A 21,976-nucleotide genomic window follows, 5' to 3' on the forward strand; every position below is an offset into this window, starting at 1 on the left:
AAAGTGTGTGCATTTCTCATAATATTTGCAAAACTCTTCTTATTCAAGAACAGAACATTTGTCATCCATTTGTTCAAAAAATGTATACAAAACATAATGTAGAACACAGCCAAAAGTCAGAGACGTTTTAAGGCACTGGCAAAGTGGTCTCTGGCCCAGGGCTCCAGCCTTTTAAGGGGGCCCTGATCACTTCAGCTTTGTTCTCCACACAGTCCTGCCCTGATGACCTTGAATGATTCTTAAAGATAGTTTGTTTTTCTGTGTTTGAGAACCAAGTTTCGCATGGACATTAACATAGGAAATCAATGTTTAGGGACGCACCTCCTTTTTCTTGACCCAACATGACGGACCAGTGCATAACTTTCCGTGAATGGACTGAGTTGGATGAACTTTAAAAAAAAAAAAAAGTTCCGTGCAGGTTCTTCAAATGGTGCTAGCAGTACTAACAAAACAAAAAAATGACGATCTTCCTATGAACCACCACTGTGTAATATATACATATATTTGTTCATAGCATGTGTGCCTGTAGATACATATGCTCTGCATACTACTGCCATCTAGTGTTGAACCTGGACATGTTGAACCTGTTTTTCCTTGACAAACGTTTGTCACAAGACCTGTTGTGACTCCACCCTTTGTCCACAATTACCAACACATGGCTCCACAACAGTTTGTTTCCTTCGACAATTGCGCTCGTACATTCAAGAAGAGTGCGCTGAGATTGACACGATAATACACATTGTGTCTTCCTTCTCGGTTCTTGAGATTCCCCCTTTTGACCCTGCAACAAAAACAGGAAACCTTCACCAATGAAAGCTTCCACTCATTACACTGGGATTTCAAATCTGCGGCCAGGATACCTTGATTCATCAAGACCTTGAACTACCTTCATCTCGATTCTTTGCTGAGGCTTCTTCAAGAATGCACCTTGGGCAGTGTTATGGAACATACTCCCTTCCACTTATGCCCTACGTGTAATGCCAGATCCTCTTGAGCTGCCATTGCTAGATCTGCCACTCCCCACAACATGCAGAGACTTCCTTCACAGGAAGGGGGAAAAATGGGTTTACCACAAGATACAAAAGCAAGCTAAATCGGAGACGCCTGACATTTTTGGATCGGCAGGCATTCTGGGTGCAGAGGAGGAGGAATCTGTGCCCTCTGGCATTCTGGCAGCACAAGGAAAAGAAAGTTCGGAAGACATCTTCTCTGAGGGCTCCGACATCAAGGAGGAGGTCACATTCATCAAGCCAGTGGCACAGCACACAACAGCATTGGGATTGAAGTTCAAGTTTTTTTTAAATCTCCTGCAGGTGCCCGCACTTTTTTTTAAAAATGTTGCCGTGGATCATCTGCAAATTTGCTGCTCAATTTTTTTTTCCAATTAGTTTTTGGGTCCCAGCGGGTTCCATCTGGGACCCCACCACCAGAACTAGGAGGGAAAGTATATCTTACCATGCCCTCCGTTATATATTTATTTCATGCTTTTCTCAGGACAGAGAACCGAGTCCTAAGATGGCTGCAGCCACACATTTATTGATGTGGTGGCATTTAATCAGATACCATCTTTTGATCTATTGAATCCACAGATCCTCCACAAAGTAATATATAAAAAAAAATGTGACCTTAATTTTTCCAAAACTACTGAACAGATTTACACCAAATCACAAAAAGCATGCTTTCTGGACCAAAATCGAAGATTGCCAGTCTTGCCTTCATACTGGGCACAAGCAAACTCAAACTAGTGTTCAGCTACTGCCTCAGTTTGTGTGTTATTGGAAGAACCTACTAGGCATTCCCTTGCCCCACCAAAGTACTTCCAAGGATGATTTTAAAGCTTACTGAGAGTTTTGTGGTGCTACTCACAAAAACCATGTGGTTCTGGGAGTTTGAGTAAGAATGAGAAATTCGGTCTCATTATAGTACTAGTTGACCTTCCAGACTTAAATTGTTGTTTTCTATTATTACCTTGTGACAGTACAGCTCTCTGAAGAGGGGGAATTAGAGTGAAGTACTAGAAGGAGTGGACATTGAAGCATGGCAGGTTGTTGGTGTTTACGTGTGTAAATTTAGTTCACAGACCATCCTCAAGGTCCAGTGAGAAAGAGAGCTCTGAGAGACCTTCACAAAGTCCAATCCTGTACAGTTTATATGGAACGGCAAACATGGAATTCTCTTCTTTCCCTTACCTAACTTAATTGACCTACCAGGTGAGGTAGCACCACTGCATGGCAAGGTATAGCTAACAGATGGCTAAGTGCCTGCAGTGGCCATCCCAGGACCTATAGCCAAATGTTATGGACAAACCAGTCATGTTCCATAAATATCATGCTATAAGCTGATTCTGGGGTTCCTCTTGACATGAGTGCACTCCATTGTGTTTGATCTCATGGCCACTGGTTCAGATTCCAGCAGATTCACTCAATCTTCAATCTTTGTAGTTAATAAGCACTATAGAGTTGGGTAGCAATAAACATTTATTAATCAGCATTTAGATGCCAAAATGGGCTTCAAGTGCAATCTGCAAATCGTATGTGAGATATAGTTAAAAGAACAAGTAGTTTCCTAATTAGCTCTTCTGCTTTTATGTCTTAAATGAAGGCTTGTTTGCTGGAAGGCAAACTTGCTGTGGTCTGTAATGTAAAGTTGAAACTCGTAAATTTACCTTAACATTATGAACGTTCAGTCTGAAATATCAAATGTTTGTTTGGACTGCCTATTCCGAACAACAGAGAAAATCTAACATTATGTTCTATGGATGCTTTCACTGAAAATCGAAATCTTTGCAAAGCAGACATTGACCATTTCGCCAGGTACACCTGTAAATATACCAAACATTGTCAATCGGAATGTGAGCACAACTGAATCTTTTTAACCAGTTTCACTAGTCCCTTTCCGGTTGCTAAAGCAGTGGACGCGAGATCCATAACTTTGGGACATAAGCATGGTGGATGGTCTTTCATTGATTTCTGGGTTTGACTTCTGGTTTTTAACCATTCTTAGAGCCTTCTTCTTTGCAGTGTTTCCTCTCTTATAATTCATATCCTTCTAGATCAGGTATAAGCTATTACTATGATAATGGTGTATCTACAGTTGAGGGACTAGAGCAACACTAGAATATGGAACACTTTTGGGACTCCAGTTGAGATATCTTAGCATGATATGCGAATCTGTGCCAGCACAGGGTTAGCGGTGTTATTTACGTGGTAGTTTTACGGAAAGTGAGTCTGGGATGCACCTTAGTGATATAGAGTAAAAGGAAAACACCCATAGGTCGATGGACAGGCTTGAGTTTTGAGCTCAGAGAGTACAAATTCAGTTTTTTTTAACTTTCTGGTTAATACTATAATGAAAACGTATCACCCTTAAATCAGGGCCATTGGAAATATGGGATTTTGCCGCTGTGGCGATTTTCACCTAATTATAGATTTACCAAATCTGTCACATAATCCATCACCTGCCGCAAAATCAGCAGATTTTAATTAAAAAAACGATTTCGTTTCTAGCCTAAATGGTGCAAAAGTTCCTAAAAAAAAAAAGCAATAACGTGTTGCCATGACATGGAAGTTGCTTGGCAAAGCTGGACTGGTCATCTTTCTGTTCCCTATTGCTATGTTGTTCTGTTAAACTGGTACTAATGAGCTGCAACCAATGCCCAGATAGTGTAACCACGTTTTAAAAGGATGAAATAATGAAGTATAACTATTACACAATGTGCCGTGTAATTTGGCTTTTCTTGCTGCATAATTTACACAACCTAACACATAGTTTTTGCCGTTTCTGCTGCATATTTTGAGTGTCCCTATCTTAAATGTAGTTTTCTATTATAATCATATTAATGCATGGTGAGAGAAGACTAACCAATTAGATTATACAGTGGCAAGAGGTACAAGTCTACCAGTACAGGTTACAACACAGTTGTGGGGCTTGGTTATTTGCTCTACACTTTACCTTGTATTACTTTGTATTTGTGTTCTATAATACTGAAAGTGATACTCTACATCACAGTTAATAGGATATGTTATACACTAAAATTTCACGCAGACTTGTAGTTTGCAGCCAATTGAGGAAAAACTGAAAGGTAAGATCAAAAGATCTGTGATTTAGCACTGCTTCATTACAGCTTTCACAATTTGCAGGAAGTAATGCTTTTGTTTTGTATTTTTTTGCTACAGAAAATTCTGAGTATTGAGTCAGATGAGCATATATTCAAATTTATAAAAGCCAAGTTTGGATTTGGGTCAACAAGGTATGATCTGCATTGTTTTAGATGTTGTTTTCATGTATTTATCTGTTTGGCTTCAAAATATATATGTCATTAAACTGACTTTACAGAATTCTATTTTATTGAGCGTGCAGAAGACCTTTAATTTTAGTGGTGAGGTGACATTAGGAGTCAATCAGTCAAAATTCTTTATTCAATCAAAACGAGTCACTATAAAAAGAGATACATTCTCACATTCCATCAAGATAAAAAGCACAATTCTTACAAAACGTATATTGAGATGAAATTATTCAAATGCATAGAGTTTGATGGTTAAAACATTCGCTGGTTAAAAATATTTCATACCAAAGTAATTTGGCATTGTAAACTTACCCTCTGATGTATGCCATATATCACTTCATCGACCCTTTACCTCTGAATATCTTGACTAAGATCAAATCTTCTATTCTCCCTTTATGGACCAAGTTCGTAAATGCCTTGCTCCGCCAAAGCTATATACCTGACTGCCTATGAGTAGGGTAGGGAACCTCATCTTGAAAAAAACAACTGCAGATTGCTCAGACCGTAACAATTTCCTCCCAATCTCCAACATTCCCACTCTGGCGAATCTTCTTGAAAGATTTGTCCAAATCCAACTCTGCAACCACATAGATCATTTCCAACTCTTTGACCAATACCAATCCGGCTTTCATCAGGGTTACAATCAATGTTCCCTCTAATTCTTTCCCTCTGTGTGCGTCAGTGTAGGGTCTCTGTGAGCTGAAGCCATGGCTATGTGCGCCAGGAACAAGCCGCGCGTGTGTGCAGCACCAAATATCACTCCAAACTTTAGCTTAAAGAACTGAAAAGATGGTGCATTACCACACATACAGCGCCATGTTAAGGGGCTTAAGGCAGATTTGCAATTTGGAAACACACGCCATGACATGAATTAGCTACACTTCAGGTTTAGAAAAGCATAAGACTCCCAACGGTGGAAACAAGCCAGTAACCCACTGCCATTAACAGTGAAGGCCACTGGAAATAAGCCAGAGATACACTGCTAGAAATGTCGAGGAGGGAGAAACTGGAAATAAGCAAGATATACACCACCATTAAAAGTGAGGATCTGCTAAATTGGAAACAAGCCAGAAGTACAAGTTCAATATAAGTGAGGACTCTGGAATTGAGTAAGAAATCCACTGTCATTAACAGCGAGGTTTCAGACACTTGAAATAAGCCAGAAATATACTGCCATTAAAAGTGAAGGTTACATACATAGAACTAAACCATAAATATACTGACATTAACACAGAGGGGGATTATTTGCTGCTATGTTAATGGCAGAGCAAATATGATGTGGTTTCTGTGGAGCTCATGGGCCAATCAACATATTTTGCATGGTTTTGCGCCCTATCACTGCTTTGAAGGGGTCTCCCATGTTGAATGTGGCGGGGTGCCAGAGAGACTGCCGGGGCAGCTTATCTGGAGATGAGGCTCGTGAATATGGCTGTAAGGTTGACTTTTCAGCTGTGACAGGAATTTCTAGCCCTAGTGCATCAAATGCCTGAGTTCTGAGAGTGTTCATGCGCTTAATGTAAACAAAACTTTTTTTTAAACATACCTACATCGCCGGTACAGTTGTTTGGCTTGGATTTAGCAGGCCTTCTTATTCATGGAAATACATTTGTGATCCAGCCCCAGGGCCCCCAACTGGTCTACCATTCTCCCTTTTTCAGAAAATAAAAACATGTTACATTCTGTTTAAGCTAGAAATTGCTGGCTTAAATACTGCCATTTTAAAAATCAGGTGTGATTATAAGTGATGAAATACGGTATAGTCACTGTGTTGACAACTGTAGATCCAGACGACCTGAATTCTAATCAGGCATTCCTCAATCAATCACACTGTGTGATCTTGAGCCTCTTTTCCACTGTCTCGGTTCTTATATAAAGTGGGAAACGCATAGAAGGAGGTTAAATAATGGTATGAGCACTGCTTAATTTGTGCCATGTGTTTTCAGGCGATGGGCATTGGTATTCACTTTTGGTGAACAGTACTTATGATTCTCCATCAGACCGTGACCCAGATCATGAGAAAGAAATCTAGAAAAGTAGGAAAGAATGAGGAAAAGAGAGACCGAGAAAGAGTGAGAAAGCAGGGACAAAAAAAGAATGTTGGAAAGTGAAGTAAGGAGAAAGGAGTGGATGGTAGTGGAGGGAAAAAGCATGAGATGGAGTGGAAGCTGGACTAGACAGCCCTACTTCTACAGCACCTTGGCAGGCTCACAATGAACACTTTTATTTTACAAATTACCCATTTATGTATGATGCAATATATAAACATCTGGATATTACAAGTCACTTACTCGACCTTGGAAGGATGACAGGTGGCATTGGGTATATTGGAATAAAATCGTGTGAGCTTTAGGAAAGCTACAGACCTTGGCAGGCACACTCAGCAGACTAACTGGGAGAGCCCCCTTACCCTGAGTACATATCCTTCCAGGCAGTACTTGAAATGGAAAAATAGAAGGGCAGGTACTCTGAACCAGAGTACCTGCTTGTTTCTTGTCTTTCCAATTAAACGTATTACGTCACCCTTCAAATGTGCCGGTACTCTCCCTCTCAGAATTAGAAAGTGCTGGTACACTCCCTCTCAAAATAAACAAGCATTGGCATAGCCAATAGGTCTCGCCTTTGGGGCCTTATAAGTGTTTAGCCTGAGCTATTGACTTTGTCAATGTCTTTAAGCTGTGCTGTAGAGAAGTGTGACTGCTGTGCAGCTTGCTGAAAAGTTTTAATAACGACCATATTAAAAAAAAGTATTTACAATAAAACATTTCCCCAGTTTTCTTTTGTTCTTGCACTGCTGGCAACTTGGTTCTGCCTGTTTCTGAGTGATGCTGTGGTGGCGCTGAGTGATGCTGTGTTGGTGCTGAGTGATGCTGCTGTTATGCTGAGTGATGCTGCTGTTATGCTGAGTGATGCTGCTGTTATGCTGAGTGATGCTGCTGTTATGCTGAGTGATGCTGTGGTGGTGCTGAGTGATGCTGTGGTGGTGCTGAGTGATGCTGTGGTAGCGTGGTGGCGCTGAGTGATGCTGCTGTTATGCTGAGTGATGCTGCTGTTATGCTGAGTGATGCTGTGGTGGTGCTGAGTGATGCTGTGGTGGTGCTGAGTGATGCTGTGGTGGCGCTGAGTGATGCTGCTGTTATGCTGAGTGATGCTGTGGTGGTGCTGAGTGACGCTGTGTTCTGTGGGCCCCATTACTAAGTCTGTGTAAGGTTACCAGGTTCATTTACGAGTATCTTTTCTAGTCCAGTAGTTTTCTTTGCATTTTGCCGTGGTGCTACTGAATTTATAAGCGGGTAGACAAGACTAAAAGTATCAGGAGGCAAAGAAAAAAAGTTTTGCTTGATCCATAGTTGAAATAATGAACCTTCTGTCCTTTAATGAGCGAATGTGTAGCTCGAGATGTCTTGCAGTTCACACAAAAGATAAAGGGACAATAAGTGACAGAGGCCTGGGAGTTTAAGAGTAAGGAGGAGAAAAGCAAGAAGCTAGTGATAAGAGCAAAGAAATAAGGGGCTAGTGCATTAGAGTTTGTAAGGTCTCCTAAGATGGGTGAACAGCGTAGCATGGAACTGGGGAACCAAGTTTGAGTTTCGACCCCAGCTCAACATGGTAAGATTCTGGTGAAATCGCTTAATCACCCTTTGCCTAAAAAACGGACCCTGTGTAATATAATCTAGTGTTTATGAAAAGCGCTATGATACCTTTGGGGCAGGTTTGCGCTAAGTAAAACTGCAAAGGGAGAGAAGAGAATTCCATGTAAAGGAGGAGAGGGTGTAGCACTATTAGCACGAGACGGTGACCCAAAAAGGAAGGAGCACATGTTTAGTTAGTGCATACAGTAGAGTAAAAGTGTTCAACAAAGGGCTTTGATGAAGGAATTAGAGAGGTATTGGGAACGAGAGGAAGAGAGAAGAAAGGGGTCGGGGAGCAGAAGGAAAGAGGAAGACACGAAAAATTGGGAAGAAAGAAAGATGGTAAAAAACCACGGAGTAATAAAACCGGAAAGAGAGGGGAAAATGGATGGAGGCTAAAAAGTCAAGAACTAAGGACAAGTGAAGAAGAGGGCCACAAGAGGGTGGAAATGGCTAAAAGGAGGGAAGAAGTGACAAATGCACAAGAGAGACATGAAGGACTAATGAGGGGGAAGAACAAACTGATTGGGAGGGTTAAAGTGAAAACTATGAGCCAAAAGCGAAATGTGTGTGTGGGAGTTGAGACTGCTTTGCAGAGACGAACATAAGGAAAGGGTGGAAGTGAAAAGGCAAGGACTAAGGGGATTTAACAAGAGGGATGGGTGTGCTTGAGGGTGCTGTTGTAATGGGCAGACCAGGTAATGGAAGAGGTGCGAGTCTTTATTAGTAAAATCTGATATACTTATTAAACGCAGACTGTAGGAAGTTCAGACGTGTACTTGCAAAATGCATGATGGGCGTTTTTCCCTCAATAATGTGTGTAGACTAGCAAGGCTTTACTGAGCAGGCAGTTTATAGTGAGCTAACACGTCTTAATAGACCACATCGATATTGCTGTCAACAAATATAACACACTTGGTATCGCACTGCGTATTATTTTTGCATGCAAGTTTTGTTTGCCTCCTGCATTTTAAAAGTTTAATATTTGTGGTTGTTTGTTTGCAAGTTGTTTACTAGTGAAAAGGAATACTTCGATGTTTCTGTTGCTTCAACATGTTATGGTTATTTAAATGAGAAGCAAAGATCCTGTGTTGAATAAGCAATTTGCATTATTTTTGTCTTCGAGCCTGCACATTGAAAAGAAGCGTACCTTTTTGATTAATGTTTTTTTTAGCATTTCATAAAGAATGTATCTGGATGCAAGTTAACGTGTGAACCAATTGCCGATGGTTTTCTTTTAAGTTTACTCTAGCGTACTTCCAAACTTTGACACAAACACATGCCGGAGCTCAAACAACAACTGGTTGCGGTGGGAACCGAGCTCCACGCCTGACAAATAGGTAAACCGAAGAGCAGCCTGCTGAGCTGTGGCATCAAGAAGGTGTATGTAGCCTACCCCTGCAGACCACCTACTGATATGTAATTTTTAGTTTAACTGGCTTCTGACCCGCGTCTACCCCTGCAGACCACCTACTGATATGTAATTTTTAGTTTAACTGGCTTCTGACCCGCGTCTACCCCTGCAGACCACCTACTGATATGTAATTTTTAGTTTAACTGGCTTCTGACCCGCGTCTACCCCTGCAGACCACCTACTGATATGTAATTTTTAGTTTAACTGGCTTCTGACCCGCGCCTTGGGAGGTTAATAGAGCCTTGCTCCCCCCCCCCCCTTTCCTGGCCGCTGCCAGCCTGAAAGTGGTAAAGGCGGGTGTTGGGCAGCTGCGGGGAAAAAGAAAAACGCTATTTGCTGCAATATGTTCAAGAATTATTTAGGTTCACCAGGGCAAGACTCTGCTGTGCCCATGCCTTGAAACGTCTCTGGCTGCAGTGGGACGCAGGCAGTGGCGGCTGGTGACATTTGAAAGTGGCGGGGCGGAAACTGATAATCATACTGCACCGTAGCGAGCGAGCGTAGCGAGCGAGCCCGAACCCCCTAAGGAGGAAATTTTTTGAAAAAATAGTGGAAAAATGGTGCATTTTCAAGCAAATTTGAGTAAGCAGGAAGGTTAATAAAGCAATTGTGAAAGTGCAGGTATTACATTATTAAAGAGCTGTCATATAACATAGGTAGCTGCTTATTCAGTATAACCACAGAGCTTCATAACAGACTCCTGCAGCGCTTAGGAGAAAAACGTCCCGGGCGCTGGTCTGTGACCGAATCAGGGAGTGTGCAGGCCCGGGGCTTGAGACACACTCGTGAGAAGGGGGTTGCGCACTCGCAGTCCTTCAGGAAGAAGGACCGTCAGGCGAGAAGAGTGTGCGAATGCATTGGTAAAATATGCGAGTGCATGTCTCCTGTCCCGGGACTATATATGAGACAGCATGAACCCACACAGCATGAACCCGCCCTACACCCCAAGACCAGGGCTGTTCTGAAGAGATCAGGGCAATGCAACTAAGGCCAATAGACGTTGGGGACTATGCCTAGGACGTGGCAGAATGTTAACTTGCCCCAACTGCCTGAACAGTTAGTGGGAAACTGAGAATTCAATGCAGGTCTCTTAATGAGGCTGATTGCTTTTCTACAGGTTTAACGGTAACCTTCCTTCCCGTCGATGCCCTGCAGTTAAAAGGCTGTGCAGTAAAAAGTAACAAAATATTTGAGCTATTAATTATTCATCCAAGGTTCAGGACAATCCCCAGTTGGCAGCACTGGCATAGGCACAAATAAATATCTAGCCAACACTCAATACACTGCAGACTTGTAGCCTAGCGAAAAGCAACAGACATGCAGGCTGTTACGTAGGTAGTGTTTTCAAGTAGGCACACTACTCAGAAAATTCCCAACTTAAAGCGCAGGAACGAAACTGTTTGCAAGATTTCCTGTCCCATCTAGCATAGATGGACAAGATACAGAGATTAAAGGCGCGCTCTTGTAAACTGTTCAAAAAACATTTCTAAAGACTCGGATAAGCAAAGAAACAAATCTTAATACCAACTCTGCATATTAACACGTTAACAGTCCCTTCCAGACTTAAATCTAGCCAGGATGGGCATGGGGAAAAGGAGAAGCTGGGCAGATAAATCTGCAACCTTCTAAGTGTAAAAATCAGTCTTCCTGAAGTGAAACCAGTTTTAGTGCAGACCTCAACATTGCCCAGTGTTACCTACAAGTGCTACAAGTTGCCTTTTTAAGATTGGAAAAATCCTTTGAACTCAATGATAACTAGCACCCTCACCCCCACAAACAACCAGAGAAATCTAGTCTCCCTAACCCTATTTCAAAATCAAGACAAACACATCCACTTCCACGTTCGCATGTTGAGTTGAAGATGAAAGAGCTGTAGATACTGGAAGCCGCACGTATCACCAGTGAGTGAAATGTCCTTTGAGAAAGCGAAGAAACAGGCATGTGAGAATTGTAAAGGCCCAAAATAGCGAACAGAGGGTGATTACCAGAATTATATGCAACATTCAGAGCGACGAATGCAAACAACATTTTTTGGGTTTTGAAGGGTGGAGGCACTGCCTGGATGTGATCCACGGTCTTGGCAATAGGTTCTTTCGAAAATATTATTGGAATATCCTTCTTTGGCCCCGATTTTGAGCAAAGGCGAAGTTGCTGTATGGTTTCATGCGTTCATTTTACTCAGTGTGATTACAAGTTTTTACGCATGCAGATTAATTCCACCCGAATATACCGATCAGTAACATGCTACTTGAGGCTTCTGTGTAGGGAAAAGTGGGTGGTAAAATTGCATGCAAAATATTTGCATGTGGAAACACACTTACCTGGAATTAACAAAGCTTTAAAATTACATGCAGAAAATGGAAACCTGCACTTAGAAGGTGGGTAGTAACAATGTCTACATAAGGAATTAGCATCAACGTTTTCCTCCTGTCTAGAGCAGGTGCAAATCATGTCCGAAGAGCCCAAAACCAATTAAATGTAATTTTTCAGCCAAGTTGCTTCCAAAAGTCACGCACATAACAACTGCCCACATAAAATTGAGCAAAATAGGTCATTTTGGGGGAGTATTTGTTTTATTGTCACGACCAGGACAGCAACAGCAGGATGCCAGTATTGTTTGAATCAGACACTACCTCATACACAACTATTTCTAGATTACTTGCACTATTGTGTAATGTTTAATAAACAGTGGCGATTTCTCAACACGGGTGGGGGTGTGCCCCACCGTCACGTGCCATGGGTGAAAAACTAAAATGCCAAAGAAATGATTTCATTGCCATTTAATTTTTTTTACTGATGTGCGCGCCGAAGTCCCTCCGAGCCAAAAGACAATGCTCGTGTCCCCTGATGCCGATTGGCGGCATGCAGGTCTCAGTTATCCATGCCGAGCGTGCCCATGCCTGGAGCCCTGGAGCCCCACAGAGAGGCTTCTTGTAATCAGAGCCCACATGTCTAGGCCAGACTAGTAGTGTGACTGACACACGACACACCACGCACACCGACACACTTCTGGACTGTCTGTTCTGGATTATTGTACTCTAAATAAAACGTACTTTTTATGAGGCAGGTGACGTGACGTGACTCACTCGACAGTCTCGACTGACTGTGTGGAGACAGTACTGCAGCAGGCGCACACGACTCACGAGGAGGGTACGTACATACATGATGACAGAGTACTACTCTCCTCTCCTCGTGACTCTCTCACTCCTCGTCGTGTGTTGTTTTGACACGCCAGGCGCGGTGACGTGCATACAGTCCTGGCGCAGCATTACCAGCGCCCAGGATTGGCTAAAGAGCAAGGTAAATACTGCCCATTATGAGACCCGGGAGAGCCGGGTCTCTGCCTGTTTGTGTGCTGTAGGGGAGGAGGCGGGGGTAAGGTACTACTAGGTGTGCGCATGCGTGGGCCAGTCAAAAAAATGACTATCCCAAAATGCGCACACACACACAGTGCCTGCTGCGCTACCTATGGCTGCGCTGTCACTCATTGCCGCAGCCCCGCCCCCACTGCCTTCCGCGATTCCGAATCTGTCGGGCTTGTACCGCTGGCTCTCTCTGCCGCAAACAGTACTGCAAGTGCGCTTAGTAAAGGGCGGATAAATTATTTTTGAAGCCTATAGTGTTTACTACTTCCTGCAGCGTGCGGTCGTCCATGGTTAGTGGGGCAACGCCCCAACGCCCCTAATGGACGCACCGCCACTGGACGCAGGGCTTCCTCCTGCCTCCCCCTCGCAGTCTGGCAGGGTTGATTGAGGAAATGGGCGAATTGAAAGGACATGCTGGGCTGTCCTCACTCCGTTGTCGGCTGATTATGTGCTTTTGTTTCAAGTATTCTTGTTTATCGCAGCTCCTGACGGCGCTGCAATTAACATAAGCACACAATCTGCCGACAGCCGCACTCTACATTCAAAAGAAGAAATAAGTGCCCTCAATAACACCACAGGCTGCCGCAACACGTACCTGTCGCTCCCTCATCTTCTGTGGACGTTAGTGTATTCCGCAGGTCTCAGCAACCTGGAAACAACATGTTTTCGCGCCGCTTGCTTTTTAAAAGTAAGTGGTGCGAATGCTCTCACGGAATGTGCTGTGTGTGTGCGCGCTCCACACACAGTACTGCGCGCTCCGGTAAACAGATGTGCGCGCGTGCACATGCGCACAGCTTATTGGGAACAGTGGTTACAATACAGAATCAGCACTCAAACACATATTAGATGACGTATTAAAATTGCTGGATCAGAATGAATCGTGTCTTCTTATCCTCCATGACTTATTATCTGCGTTAGATACTGGCAAACATAACAGTCTACTAAACCTTCTTGAATGGAAGATGGGGTTATCAGGGACCATCCTACATTGGTTTACTTCATTCTTCCATAGCAAAACCCTAAGAGTCACGGTTAAGCAATCCCTGTCCAAGCCCACTGTGGTCACCCTAGGGGTCCCACAGGGACCCACCCTACCACTCGCTCTCCAACATGTTCATGGAACCTCTAGCAGTCTCCTTGACATTCTCTAACACTCCTAATCACATGTATGCAGATGACACCCAGTTGTGCCTGAAAAGCTCCTTCCTAGAAGGCAATATGTTCCTCAACACTACTTTACAAAATACTCATAATTGGCTTACTGGCACCCATCTCAAATTAACGCTATCAAACCGGAATAACCACAATCTCAACATAGACCTATGGATGAAGAATCTAACTGCCCTCAACTGCTCACTTCACATTATAGTCTCTGTGAGAGCTCTGGGAATTACACTAGACAGATACCGAACCATGCTGGATCACATCAGCACTTCCACCAAAGCAGCAAATTATCAGATGAGCATTTAAGGAAATTAAAACCCTTCTTCCAGGACGACCTTAAATCTGCGGTCCAAGCCTTAGTCATTCTCAGTCTGGATTACGGAAGTGCTACTATCTTTGTCATGCCTAGATACAAGCTGACCCCTCTAAAGTCCTCTCAACACTGCTGCCAGACTTGCCACGGAACAAAAGAAACAAACATATCTCCCCGGATCTAAAATCCCTGAACTTGGTTCCCTTATGAGGCAAGAATACAACTAAAAATTGCATGCATGACTCATAAAGCCTTACATTTCAATACCCATAGGTATTTGGCACAAAAGCTAGAATTATCGAGCGAATTCAGATCATCGCGTAGTACTAGCTCGCTGCTGCTAAAACCACAGATTTTTCACAAAAGAAAGAGATGCAACAGAGCCTTCTCAAGTATTGTCCTGAAAATTTGGAAGTCTCTGGCTCCGGAAATCCGTCTACCGCCCCCGGAAATCCACCTACTGCCTCTGGAAATCCGTCTACCGCCTCCTTCAAAAAAGAAGTGAAAAGACTTTTGATGAACACATTTTTGCCTTAAGATCACACCTTTGTCTCTTGATCTTACCTGTGACTATTATTCATTTGTTGATCATGAGTCCTATCCTGGTAATTTTCTATGGAGGTCATGTTCCTCATTTTGTTATTCTTCTCTGATCGTACCTCTCTCATGTGTATGTGACTGTTCTCTTGTCTCCTATTTGTCTCTTACTTTGCCCACCAGTAAAGCACTCTGATACCCTCATGGGTCATGTTTGCACTATATAAAACGTTATAAATAAATAAATAGCAATTAGCATGGAATATGCTACGGTGAATCACAAACTGGGCGTTGAAAGAGAATGTAAAAACACCATTGCAGCCCTACATTGTCTGAAATTCATTTGTTTAAAAACTGCCAATATGTAATGTCCTCAGTGCAGAATAAAATTTGCAAAAAAGCATAAAGTTCACCGAATTTTGTGAAGAGGAGCAATCACATAGACCGATACATTCTTAAAATAAGTACCCTGTACAGGAAAAGGCACCATAAAATATACAATATTCAGCCTCAGCCATGTCAACAGAAATCTATGATTCTTATTTGTAACCCAAATGAGATATGGTTCAATACCAGGGGTAGTACAAATCATGTCAAAGTTGATCCTCAGAAAGGCTGTGCAGTCTTACCGCAGTATAGTTAGACGTACATTGCCTTTAAAGATTTGAAGTGAATAGTAGAAAAGGTTTACAGTTCATCAAAAAGATCTGGTATATTCAAGGATCTACAAGTTTTATGAATAAACAGGCAAGGGATCTTTAGACCGTTATCAGATTTAAGACCACCAGCTAACACTAATCGGTTGAAAGGTGTCTCCTTTGTGCTCCAGATCTTAAGCCACAGTAACAGCGGCTGTAATTTAATCAAATTGTTAATATAATTTGACCCCCCACTTCAGTGTGGCATATATAAGTAGAAGTAGTTGTTAGAACGGCCAGAAATCTTCTTATAAAGCCATTCTCGACCCACAAGCGAGCCCCATAAGAAGCAGTTGAACGGCATTTAGAACTGTGTACTGCCATAAGCTCTCTGTTTGGTATTAAACCAAGTCTATAGGCAAATCTAAAAACAGCCTCACTGATTCTAGCTAGGACTGCAGCTTTAGCATACTCAATGGGCCCCATCTGAGTCTGTCATCAAATAAACCCCCCAAATATGGGTATGAGGAGACTGCTCTTATTTCCTTGTTATTGACCGTAAAAGAACTAACTTTCTTTTTTTCGGATCCATAGATCAAAATGTACATTTTACCCTGATTAACCGTCAGATCTAACTTGTCCATAAATACACAGAGCCGATCCAACAGGTGCTGGAGGCCAATTGCGGTCCTTGCAAGTAGAGCTCTGTCATTAACGCGGGAAAATGGCGCTCACCTACCCAAGGGTAATCAGTATTAGGACTACACAAATATTTGTCCAAACCATTAATATATAAAGTAAAAAGAAAAGATGCCAGGATGCTGCAATGGCGTACACCTCTTGCTAATCTGAGCGCCTGTGTTGTCTCCTTGTATCTAAACCGAACTCTGGCAGTCACCTCAGAGTAGAGTTCCCTCAAAAAGCTGATAATAATTGGTTCTATCACTAGTTCAGTCATGATATTCCAGAGTTCAGATTGACAGAATCGAACGCCGAAGTAAGGTCCATGAAGGCAAGGTATAACTTATCTTCTTTAGCCACTGTATATTTGTTTATCAAAAGGTAAATATTGAAACACTGCTCAATAGTCCTAAGGCAAGCATGGAAACCAAATTGCAGATCAGATAGGGTTATATATTTAATTAATAATAAAGTAAGGGCATCTCTTCATGGACTACGGCATAAATATGTTATGTGATCCCCTTCTGGGCCTATTAACCCACATGACCCAGTAGCGGGCAATTGCCAGTGACATGCGTTAAAGTCTCCCTCTTGTAAGGAGTTAACTACAGCAAGATTGTTTGGCTTAAAAATATTGTTATAAAAATGTATTCATTAACAGATTGTGTGCACAACAGTTGATCAGAATTAATTGATAATGAGGGGATTCAAGATTAGTCCATACTACCCTACTGGGAAATGAAAGACATGCTAATGTTATCAAATCTTCTTTAGCCCTTCCTGAGTTCCCAGGGACTGCAGGAGTGAAGTAATTTCAAAAACCATCTATATATTCACTGGCTGTTATCCAGGTTTCTTGCAACCACAACACCTCATAACTCCTTATAACACTCCTCCTGTCTGCATTGGTCAATTTGGTAGCCAGACCTGCAATATTCCAGGTAGAAAATCTATAGACTGTGCTGGTGTGATTGTCAATGCTGTTGCTAATGTGGGTCTCACCTGCAGCACTAGAAGCAGCCAGAACCGAATGTTATGGTATAGCCAGAGGAGAATCATGATGGCTTCCCCTACCAGGCCAATCTAAAGAGATATAAAGGGGGAACTCATTTTGCTGTCATCAAGTTGATCAATATGTGAGAGAGGTGTAAACCTGTTGGTGCTTAGGTAATGGGCGATCTAATGGTCTATAAAAAAAGGCCTAATGGGAGTGCTTTAATCCTGCTGTAATCACTCACTGGATGGTTAAGCCTTTTCAGTATATTGCATAGTACAATGTTATTCCTAAAAATTGATGGCAATACTCTCGTTGTCAGGTTAAGGCCAAGTCCTCACCCATAATACTTGTTGCACCGTATGATCATGCAGTTGCCCAAAACAACCCATCCTGCCAGTAGTCCAATGTACCACCTTGTTGACCAACTGATTGTGGTTCTCCGATAGGACCAACCTCAGAGGAGTAACCCCTTTAAGTACTATACTATAAGGTGTTGCCTCTTGAGGCAATTGCAGGATAGGTAAAGGATCCGTTGTGATTTACCACTAATTTTATTGCATGCACAGATTCAGAGCTAACCCCCATCACCATCAAGTTTGTTGACACAGATGATCCAAAGGGTACCATGGGAGGACTGTGACAAGTCCACAGGATGGGAAACAGCTTGCGCTTCGGTTGAGGGCTGTATCAACTTATGAGTGCCCATGGGATGTATATAGGCCCCCTTTCAGTTGGAATTTAACGTACAAACATCTATTTTCATAAATCTAATAGATGGTACGGAAAGTGGTCTAAGCCCAATGACCAAGTTCTCCAAGGAGTCAAGCCTACCTAAAATGGTGTTCATAAAAGCATTTAGTCAATCTTCCATCCAAGCCAATTTAGTTGTTAAAACTGGATTTACAGTACCCCCAACCGTCCCAGTTAATTTCTCAGCCTCGTTAGCTGTTGGAATATCAGTGGCCGGATTACCCTTCTTCCGCTGAGAGTGTTTTCTTTTTGCTGGTGAGGAGAGCAAAGTGAGTCTGACATACCTAAGTGAGTATTCTCATCCTCCAAGGAAACTAGTACTCCAGATGTGGCAAGTACGGTAGGAGGATTAGCTCGGAGTTCAGACCCCAGCCCTTTTGTCTTGCGTTCCCCCCAGATGATGATTTCATTACTGCGTCCAAGCATTCCTCAACTGTGCCAATTTCCTGCTTAATGGCCCCCATTGCATTTGAAATATGGCTTACTATAGAGTTTGGCAACTGAGTTTCCTTGCTGTTAGTTGTAGATTTCTTTTTAGGCATAGTGGTAACTGTACTGGTAGGGGTACCTAAAAGTCAAGGAGCAGAAAAAAGGAAAATATCAGGGCAGAGGCCCACCCAGCCTTCTCCGGACGCTGATGAGCACAGACTGGCCTCCTCTTGGCCTGGTCTTTGCTTAGGTGCTTACCGCACTGCAAGAACGAAAGCTCTTCTAAGTGCCCTACCATCGCCTGGCCATCTGGGACTTGGAAGTCCGACCCCTCCGTGTGGGAGAAGGGTAGTTTCCAGTGTCATTCTTAACAAGCATTTGCAGTGCAATAGATCTTGCATTTGCGAGAGTTTAAGCTAGTGGTATTGTATATGACAATGCCTTTTATTTAACTGGTTTGATATTTAACACAATAAATAAAAGGCATTGTCATTTACAATGCCAACAGCTGAAACTCTTGTAAATGTAAGAAGACCTATTTCACTTCAAAGAAGAGGCCTCCATTGTCCTGGGCTGCTTAGACAGTGAATGTTACAGAAAAGCATGTCCTGCCTGCAGTAGGAGAAACTCATTAAAGAAAATAGTGCTTACAGACTAAAAAAGACTACCCATGTAACAACCGAAGTAAAGGGGCCAGTCCTCATCGAAGGTTATTAATGAAGACAAGGCGGTACTAAGGAGGGACTAACAAGCATATTAATGAATCAGAAGCCAGCGTTTACAAAGGACAATGACACACGCCAATGACACACGCCAATGACACACACCAATGAGACAAGCCAATGAAAAATATGGGCAGAGAGTGGGCAGAGCTTCAAGTCCATATTCTCCGAAGCTAGGGGGCATGATGTTAACAAACCTGCTATATGCTGACGATTTAGTTTTAATTAGTAGGACTCCCATTGGCCTTCAGCGCCTTCTTGACCCAACCTATAAATTCTTGCAACTGAATGCTCTGGAAATTAACTCAAAAAAATAAAAAATCTTGGCAGTAAACCACCGCAAAAAGGCAAACCCAAAGTGGTACTTGGCCAGCAAACGCTTTGACCAAGTAGAAAACTATAAATATCTGGCTGTTTTGCTAGACCACAAGAACTCTTTCAAACCTCAGTTAGAATCCTTGCGAAGAAAGGGAGTCATGACTTACTTCGCAGTAAAACCCTTAAAGAAGCAGCTGCCGGACCTTACGCTCGAACCTTTTTTAAAAGTCTTGTGAGCAAAACTGCAGCCCACACTGAACTATGGCAGCGAATCGCTGATTGGCATAAACTCAGTAACTCTCAACAGCACAATAGCAACCACCTATCGAGCGATCTTCAAGCTTCCCAAATATGTTTCACCGGCTCAAATCAGGCTGGAATTCGGCCTCCAAAACCAGGTGACCGAAAGAAAATGGGCTTTTGTTAAAAGCTGGCATAAAATAAGAGCGGCCGAAGTGGGGACTCTGAAAAATCATCTTTAGGTAGAGCTTTCACGTTCTGGAAAGCTGACCGCCAACGTGTACCTTCACGAGTCCATCAACACACTAGGCTTGACAGAGGCCTGGAACATACCAATGGGCAACTCAGCCTTTAAGAAATTAGTAACCAGGACAACAAGACTAATATCAATAGAGGACAAGAATGCGCTATCTAAACGAGCTCAATGTTGGGCTGTGTTAAACAATAAATACAAATAAATAAAATAAATAAACAACTATGATGTCCTCAAACCCCAACCCTATCTCAAGGCAGGTATAAAAATTGCGACCATGGAAAGATTCTTGTGGCTCCGCCTGGGAGTTGGAGCAATTAACTTGTTTCTACCACCTTGGGAAAGAAGGGGTGGAGACCAGCCCTGTCGCTTGTACGCTAGTGGCATGGAGAACCTTATTCACATCATATGCATCTGTGAGAAGTTTAAATACCTACTGAAAATGTTACTAAAGCCATTCTTCAATCAGTATGGTGTCAGGTCTTGTAGGCAGGCAGTAATGCTGTGCTTCAACCCATCCTTAGTACAGCTAAACTGCCGCCTCATAAAATTCTTTGCATTGACTGCGACGAAGCTGAAAAGCCAACCTGAAAAAGTTACATCCTTGGGAACTGTTTGAGCCACCTTACAATACCGGCCTCTTACAACGGAATCTGGATGCAAAAAATAGCTGCTACAGGTGCCTACTCGCCGCAAGGGATCATTTTGCCAGTTTAAAAAGAAATTTCCTATTGAGCTGCCTTCTAACAGACAGTGCTGGTTGTGCAAGAGACACATGCACTTTTGACATTCTTAAAAGTTTCAAGCATACATAAAAGTGTTTCTTTTAAACTTTTTCTTCGTTTTTTATTGTATTAACGTAATGTAACTGATTTTATTGTAAAATGCTTGTATGCAACGGTTTTAATTAATCATGCATAATAATCATAAACTTTTAAGTCCACACTAGAATACAGAATGCCTCGCAGAGCAGCGCATGCGCTGCCCAAGCTTGACCTAAAAGTATGGCTAGTCTCATAGTTTGATTCAAGTATTTATTTCCACATTGATGTTAATAAAATTCTCACACTTTAGTGACTGTACACATTTGGACTAGAATATCAGATTTTGTGTACTTGTTTTTCCTATTTCGTCTTGCGTTGCCTTGGTGGATACAGTGCATACAGATTTGCGCCTCCAAACACGAGGATCTCAGAACCCAAAGGCTAAAGTCAAAGGAACCTTGTACATCCACCTCTATTGATGCGCACACAGATCCTTATGCCATGCTGCTGGTACTTTCCCATTTCGCAGTTATTCTCCCTGAAGAGTCTGTGAGGCTTGCAGACACCTTGTGTGGTTTACTCTATCCAACTGTTCTTGTTTTTGGATGTTTGTTCTGCAAATAACCTGTGCTTGTTGATCACTGCTCCATCTCGTAATCTTGCTTGACCAGCTTTTATTTTCCAATTTATGGTCTTCGGATTTGTCAGAATGTATACATGGAAGCAGTTTTTAGGTCGAACCTGGGAAGTGCATGTGCTGCTCTGCGAGGCATTCTGTATTTGAGTATGGACTTGAAGCTCCGCCCACTCTCCACCAATGTTTGTCATTGGCTTGTGTCATTGTCCTTTATAAATGCTGGCTTCTGATTCGTTAATAGACTTGTTAGTCCCCCCTTAGTACCGCCTTTTCTACATTTGTAACTTCCCATCAGGACTGGCCCTTTTACTCATCTTGTTACACTGTACTTATTATTTAGTCTGTATTTTCTTCCATGAGTTTCTCCTTCTCCGGGCACGACATGCTTTCCTGCAACATTCCGCGCGCCATGTGCACTTTCACTTTCCAAGCAGCCCGGGACAATGGCGGCCGCTTCTTTGAATTGAAATAGGTCTGGCATTTGCAAGAGTTTGTGCTATTTGCATTGTAAATGACAATGCCTTTTATTTCTGTGTTTAGTATCAAAACGGATAAATAGATGGCATTGCCGTTTACAATGCCAATAGCTGAAATTCTCACAAATGCGAGACCTATTGCATTACAAATTCTTGTTTTTGAAGGTGTAGGACTGTGCTTCCCAAACTGTGCGCCGCGGCACCCCGGTGCGCCGTGATCAGAAGCCCGGGGCGCCGCGGCGCCACGCACCATGTGGGAAATTGGAGCTGCAGAAACTTGCAGGGGGCGGGTTGAAATGGCACTTCAAAAAGGGTTTGGCCAAATGTTTGTGGGTCACGCTGTGCGCTCAATAAAAGGAAAGTG

General features: G+C 42.6%; 1 protein-coding gene across 4 annotated transcripts in view; it reads left to right on the plus strand.

Moving 5' to 3' along the window:
• Window positions 1-21,976, plus strand: part of DPY19L3 (dpy-19 like C-mannosyltransferase 3) — a 517,935-nt gene that overhangs the window by 301,246 nt on the left and 194,713 nt on the right. For all 4 annotated transcript variants that reach the window (XM_078671604.1, XM_078671603.1, XM_078671605.1 and 1 more), the window contains one exon: window positions 4,176-4,249. In XM_078671604.1, coding sequence (XP_078527730.1) covers window positions 4,176-4,249 — 74 coding nt within the window. The remainder of the gene's footprint in view (window positions 1-4,175; window positions 4,250-21,976) is intronic.

This window comes from Lissotriton helveticus, chromosome 12, assembly GCF_964261635.1.
Source record: "Lissotriton helveticus chromosome 12, aLisHel1.1, whole genome shotgun sequence".
In the NCBI taxonomy this organism is placed as follows: domain Eukaryota; kingdom Metazoa; phylum Chordata; class Amphibia; order Caudata; family Salamandridae; genus Lissotriton; species Lissotriton helveticus.